The sequence below is a fragment of the Prionailurus bengalensis genome, chromosome D3 (assembly GCF_016509475.1).
Source record: "Prionailurus bengalensis isolate Pbe53 chromosome D3, Fcat_Pben_1.1_paternal_pri, whole genome shotgun sequence".
NCBI lineage: Eukaryota > Metazoa > Chordata > Mammalia > Carnivora > Felidae > Prionailurus > Prionailurus bengalensis.
The window spans coordinates 12,248,897-12,256,620 of NC_057356.1; the positions used below are offsets into that span (position 1 = coordinate 12,248,897).

General features: G+C 51.5%; 1 protein-coding gene across 1 annotated transcript; it reads left to right on the forward strand.

The window, feature by feature from the left end:
- Positions 1 to 485: 485 nt before the first annotated feature.
- Positions 486 to 1,712, forward strand: LOC122470936 (vegetative cell wall protein gp1-like; the record flags this gene model as incomplete). The annotated part of the gene is made up of 2 exons (XM_043559179.1): positions 486 to 1,368; positions 1,558 to 1,712. Coding segments are annotated over 2 exons (1,038 nt in total), but the record flags the coding sequence as incomplete, so codon positions are not given.
- Positions 1,713 to 7,724: the final 6,012 nt, after the last annotated feature.

Genomic DNA, 7,724 nt, shown 5'->3' on the forward strand with positions numbered 1-7,724 from the left:
CAACATCAGCACCACCATCACCATCACCACCATCACCATCACCAATATCACCATCACCAACATCAGCACCACCATCACCATCACCACCACCACCACCACCACCATCACCATTACAATCATCATGATTATCAGCACCACCATCGCCATCACCAACATCACCACCATCACCATTACCAACATCAGCACCATCATCACCATCACCACCATCACCATCACCAATATCACCATCACCATCACCACTCATCAGCACCATCACCACCATCACCATTACCAACATCAGCACCATCACCATTTTGCCACCATCACCACCATCATCACCACCACCACCATTACAATCATCATGATTATCAGCACCACCATCGCCATCACCAACATCACCACCATCACCATTACCAACATCAGCACCATCATCACCATCACCACCACCACCACCACCATCACCATCACCACCACCACCATCACCATCACCATCACCACCACCATCACCACCATCACCATCACCACCACCACCACCATCACCATCACCACCACCACCATCACCATCACCACCACCACCACCACCATCACCATCACCATCACCACCACCACCATCACCATCACCATCACCATCACCATCACCACCACCATCACCACCATCACCATCACCACCACCATCACCATCACCACCACCACCACCACCATCACCATCACCACCACCACCACCACCATCACCATCACCATCACCACCACCACCATCACCATCACCATCACCATCACCATCACCACCATCACCATCACCAACATCAGCACCACCATCACCATCACCACCACCACCACCACCATCACCATCACCACCACCACCATCACCATCACCATCACCACCACCACCACCACCACCATCACCATCACCACCACCACCACCATCACCATCACCACCACCACCATCACCATCACCACCACCACCACCACCACCATCACCATCACCAACATCAGTACCACGATCACCACCACCACCATCACCACCACCACCATCACCATCACCACCACCATCACCACCACCAACATCACCACCGTCACCATCACCAACATCACCACCATTGCCATCACCAACATCACCACCACCACCACCATCACCATCACCAACATCAGCACCACCATCACCACCATCACCACCACCACCATCACCACCATCACCATCACCACCACCACTACCACCATCACCATCACCACCACCACCACCACCATCACCATCACCACCACCACCACCACCACCATCACCATCACCACCACCACCACCACCACCATCACCATCACCACCACCACCACCATCACCATCACCACCACCACCACCACCATCACCACCACCACCACCACCACCACCATCACCATCACCAACATCAGTACCACGATCACCATCACCAACATCACCACCACCACCATCACCATCACCATCACCAACATCACCACCACCAACATCACCACCACCAACATCACCACCATCACCATCACCAACATCACCACCATTGCCATCACCAACATCACCACCACCACCACCATCACCATCACCAACATCAGCACCACCATCACCACCATCACCATCACCACCACCACCACCACCATCACCATCACCACCACCACCACCACCATCACCATCACCACCACCACCACCATCACCATCACCATCACCACCACCACCACCATCACCATCACCACCACCACCACCACCATCACCATCACCACCACCACCACCACCACCATCACCATCACCAACATCAGTACCACGATCACCATCACCAACATCACCACCACCACCATCACCATCACCATCACCAACATCACCACCACCAACATCACCACCATCACCATCACCACCATCACCATCACCAACATCACCACCATTGCCATCACCAACATCACCACCACCACCACCATCACCATCACCAACATCAGCACCACCATCACCACCATCACCATCACCACCGTCACCACCATCACCAACATCACCACGATCACCATCACCAACATTACCACCATCGCCATCACCACCATCACCAACATCACCACCATTGCCATCACCAACATTACCACCATCGCCATCACCACCACCACCACCACCACCATATTCACCATCACTGTCGTCATCACTATGGCCACCATCACCACTGCCATCACCATCATCATTGTCATCATCCTCCACTTTCCTTACAAAAGCACGTTGGTCCATATTGGACTAATTTTTACCCAATTAATTATGGTCATGTTAGATGTGAACCTTCTTAGATCCAATTCCTGTTGATTGGGGCAACTGGTAGTTAAGGACGTGAGCAAGGCAGACACGTCCAAAGTTGTCTAAATTCGGGAATATTCTTGGTTTGGTTTTGTTGAACAGTGCTGAGGTTAGTGGGGAGTTATTTTCTGCCTTGTTTTAATGTTATCCAGTCCAGACCTGTTGAAGGGCCTAATAATGGTTCAATCTGCTCTATCACCATGCCTACCTCGCCCTAGATTTTGAGGTTTGAGCCCACTAACTGAAGGCTGCAATGAGTCCACAATTTGCTCTGATCTAGGAGATGCCACTGAGCCATGGGATTTAGGGTAGGTAGGGATGGCATTTAGGTGCTGGGATGGCAGGAGTGAAGGGATAGCAGGATTAGGGAAGGTCTGAAGTTCTGAATGCTGCTGAATCATGATGGAGGTGGGAGAGAGGAAGAACCCCAAACCCCAAGTAGAATGAAGAGCTGGGAAGAAAGATGGAAACAATGTGGCAGGAAGTCTGCGGTGAAGTGGCATTCTCTAATGATGGTGGTGAGGGATGGGGAGGAGGAGGAGGGGGAGGAAGAGGAGGAGGAGGAAGAGGAGGAGGAAGAGGCAGCCGAGGAGGAGGAGGAGGATAAAAAGAAGAAGGCAGGAAGGAGGAAGAAGAAGAGGAAGAAATAGACAAAGGAGCAGTAGTAGCTAATGGAAAAATAGATATTGTTGTTAATGTGATGATGACCATAATTACAATGATGATGAAGATAAAGATGTTCCCGAGGGATACCCGGCTTCAGGGAAGCCAAATTCTAGTTGTGATAGACTTAGGGACATGGCCTCCCTCTCCCTCAGTTTGCTCTAACCTGTAATGCACACCTCCTTCCCCCGGACAAGAAGGAAAGAAAGGGCACCGGGACCCCTCAAGAACAATTCCAGAGTTCTGGTTCAAAGGAGGGTGCTTGGGCTCAGAAAGCTCTGCCCTGAGGTGGAAAAGGGGGGTTAAGAGCAGTTGGTCAATAATTTACCTGGATGGCGGGGTGGAGGAAATTGCTGATCCCGTATCACCAAGCCCAGGAGGAGGGGATGGGGCCCCTGTGACACAGGCACGTCCAGGAGCGGAAAACAGCGTGGGAGCTTTGCTTCCAATGCCGATATGGGTCCATCTCACGTCTTCCTTTATCCACCAAAGCCATGGACATGATAACTAAGCTAACTCCCCTGTGTTTATTGGGGGATTACCATTTGCCAGGTGCTGTGCTCAGTTTTTGCATATCTTTTAATCCTCGCACAAACTCTATGAGGAAGTTGTTTTTATTGAGTTGTTTTTATTGAGGTTATGACATCGCTGTGTTCAAACATTGCTAACATAGGAAACTGGCAATTTCACAGGATTCAATTTATTGTGGTTTTTGTTCTTAGTGAAGTAACGTCCCCAAAGTTACCTAGGTCCAGTGTCAGGAGGAACTCCCTATCAAGATTAGAACCTCATGTGATCTAGGGGCGCCTGGGTGGCTCAGTCGCCTGAGCGTCCAACTTCGGCTCAGGTCATGATCTCGCGGTTTGTGGGTTCAGTCCCGCGTCGGGCTCTGTGCCGACAGCTCAGAGTCTGGAGCCTGCTTCGGATTCTGTGTCTCCCTCTCTCTCTGTCCCTCCCCTGCTCACGCTCCATCTCTCCCTCTTTCTCAAAAATAAACATAAAAAAAATTAAAAAAAGAAAGAAGCTCATGTGATCTGGATGCCTTGATTCATAGGCTCTTTCCACCCTTCCCTTCCCTTGTCCTCGGTTTCCTCACTTGTAAACTGAGGAGATACCAAAGAAGCTGCCATTCATGGAGCATTTACGGTGCTAAGCCCTGTGCCCCGATCCACTGACCTCCTGTTCCCAGCCCCTCTCTCCAAGCATCGTCCTTGCAGGGTGTAAGGAAAGCTAAGGGAGCTGACGCACCCAGAGGCCTGAGTTCAGTGTCACACTTGGGAGAAGCCCAGCTAATGTTGCCTTTATGATTTCAACCCCTCTCTTAGAAGCCCCCACACTGGAACAGGAGGGCAGAGTACATCCTGTTACCGGGAGTTAAGCCATCTTCCTCCTGGCCCATTGCGAACATGTGCAAGTCAAGACGAGGTCTCTCCCATGGCTCGTTCCCAAGAAATCAAAGGCAGGAGAGGAACCCGGGTCTTCCGGATGTCTTCTTGACAATGGTCAACATCTCTTGCAAGTACAGATACGCCTCACGGTGAGTTAAGGCGACGTGACGCCAGATCCTCTTGCTAACACGCGAGGCAGGCAATGAAAAGAGGGGCCAGAAGGAAGCAAACGCTCGTCCCGCGCATTGGTGTCTCTTCGATGACTTCATTCTACTGTTGGTTCTTTGACCTGATCGTTCATTCACTAACCATTCACGGAGTGGATACTCTCTGCCAGGCCCTGTCCTGGCTGCTTCCAGTGGCCCCAGTCCCTCCTTTTGCACACGCGTGTGTGTGGCACTTTGAAGGCTGACACAATCGCCCTAAAGAGCCCCTCCTCTGCCAGCAGCAGCTGGCCCAGCGCCGAGCACGCAGTAGGCGCTCAAACATTGGTGGGTACGTAGCGATGAATCACCGGAATCCACTCCCGAAGCCAGGACGACACCGTGTATGCTGCATGTGAGCTAACGTGACAATAAATTATTTTTAAAAATTAGATTCAATTGTATCGTATTCAGAAAATATCTGTCAGGTGGAAGGGAATTGGAATATCGAAGTTCCCATTTATTCTCAAGTCTGGCTGGGCTTTGGGGAGAGGAGAGGTAGGGCCTGTTTTTATTTGCTGTCGCTTTGGTTTGATTTTTCACTGTATCGGCTTCCCTGGAAGGGAAGGGGCCCCTCAGGTGAGCGGCGAGGAACCCCAGATCAGGCCTGGCTTATATTCTCATAACTTTCTCATATTACTGGCTCTGGATAACCACTGCAATAGGCCACCTCATTGTGTAAAAGTCCCCCAAGAATCCTGGCGGACCCTCTGACCATCCTAACTTCCCCCACATGAACCCCCCAAACATAACAGCCAAGAATTCCCTAAAGCGAGTGACCCCAAGCACACAAAAGGTGCGCAGAAGGCAAAAAAAAATAAAATAATAATAGTTCTCCTTCATTCTGCCTACGGGCCCGCGATGCAGCGCCATAAAGCATGTGATTTAGGATATTAAATGCCGTTGGTGATGAGAACGTCATGTAAGATTTGCTTTGCGACTTCTTTCTTCTCAAACTGTCATTAAAAATGATTTATAGGTGAGCCCAAGTCTAAGGAACACCGTGATTAGAATTGAGGGTCTGGGAGATCAGGTTTCCAGGACAGCTTTGCTTGGCTGTCCAGGAGTCTTAGAGACAGAAAAGGCTGTACCAGACGGTAGCTACGAGTTTCAAAGGCAAGCGCCCACGGGAGGAACACGCGCTCCTCGCCGAGGTGAAAACAATGCAACTTTGTCGGACGTTGTCAACTGCTGGTTTCAAAAGGTGGATTCCAGAAGGCCAGGCTGGACGACACTCCTTCTGCGGAAGCCTCCGGAAGTGAGATTTCACCCAACACAGGCCAGGCTTGAAATTACGTGGTGCCGTATGGGGTGCCTGGGTGGCTCAGCCGGTTAAGCGTCCGACTTTGGCTCAGGTCATGATCTCTGGGTTCATGAGTTCCGGTCCCGCGTCGGGTTCTGTGCTGAGAGCTCGGAGCCTGGAGCCTGCTTCCGATTCTGTGCCTCCCTCTCTCTCTCTGCCCCTCCCTTGCTCGTGCTCTGTCTCTGTCTCTCTCTAGAAAAACTAAACATTAAAAAAAAATAAACAGGGGTACCTGGGTGGCGCAGTCGGTTAAGCGTCCGACTTCAGCCAGGTCACGATCTCACGGTCCGTGAGTTCGAGACCCGCGTCGGGCTCTGGGCTGATGGCTCAGAGCCTGGAGCCTGTTTCTGATTCTGTGTCTCCCTCTCTCTCTGCCCTTCCCCCGTTCATGCTCTGTCTCTCTCTGTCCCAAAAATAAATAAACGTTGAAAAAAAAAATTAAAAAAAAAATAAACAAGAAAGAAATTAGATGATGTTGTCAGATTTTGGTTCGATAAGGACATCCAAGTGTCATCTGTATTTTACCTTTGTTCCGTGTCTGACACTTGTCGCGGCAACCCTAGGAATCAGCTGCTGTTGGTATCATTCCTGTCTTATGGGCAGAAAAGTGAAGGATCTCGCCCGCAGTCACACAGCTGTGGGTGTTCGAACCCAGGCTGTCTGCACCCAGAGCCACGGGCTTACCTCAGGATTCTACACGGGGTCATCGCTTCTGATTCAAAGTGACCCTAAACACCCCTTTGCTTCCCCTGGCCCTCCTCTCTCCCCTCGAAGTTGCCATTAATTAAGCACCCACCACACACAGCTAGGATGTGGCTAAGCAGGGAATGGAATCAAGGTGGCCTGATCCCCAAGCGAACCTGCTTGTAGGGAGGCCGTTTACGCAAAATGACATCCAAGCATCTTTTTGGCATCTGCGGGTAAGCATGACCCCTGTGGCTCAGGATTTCGACGTTAGGGTGGGTTGGGGTTCGGCGGGAGCTCTGGGGTATGAGCACTTTGGGGTCTGGACAGTCTCCACCTGTTGGACCAAGGAAGGGGAGCCGCTCTATCCACCAAAGAGGATGCATCCCCCGTCATGCTAGTTATTTGTTGCCGTCGCCACGGTGTGGTTGCCAGGGTCTGGTTGTAGCAGTTGGCCTCGAGGGGGGCTCAAGTTGGGCTCGGGACTCACATCATCACCTTTTTAAATTCTTTCACCGACTCTAGATAAGAAACAGCGTTATTCCCATTTTGCAGATGGGAAAACTGAGACCCAGGCTAAAGAGGCCTGGCTGTCGTGGCTCAGAAGCACCCACTGCATCCCAGGGCTGCACCAGGGAGGAGCAGACAACCCAGTCCCGCAGTCTGGTAGAGAATGCGTTATTCTCTGTGTGCACATGACCTCTTGTCTGCTGGGGAGATGGGGCGAGGCTCCCGAGACAGAGAGGCAGCTGATTGAGGCTAGCAGAAAGGATGGGCTTTGAGCCTCTTCCCACCTCCATGCACCCTCTGGGCTAAGGGCGTGCTGGTGGACCCCCAAAGCCTACTGTATCTTTCCACACTGACAACTCTGGGGTCTGGGTCCTGTGATAGAAGACCCCTCCAAACCTAGGGATTAGTGGTCGGGAGAGAAGACACACCCCCAGGAGGCCAAGTTGAGTTCTTCGCCATGAAGCATTGTTTCCCCACAAGGGGACACTGCAGGGAGGTCAACTTCTGATCAGGTAAGACTCAAGTGCACGCCTTCAGAGTACATTAGCTGGGGAGGTAAAAAGTCACGATTCAGTACGTGGTTTTGTACTCAGATAAACGTGGATCCGGACGGATCCAGACTCTGCCCCTCACCGCCTGGCAATGGACTTAGCCTGCCCGACCCTCAGTTTCCTCATCTGTCAAATGCACATAATAATGAGGACGTT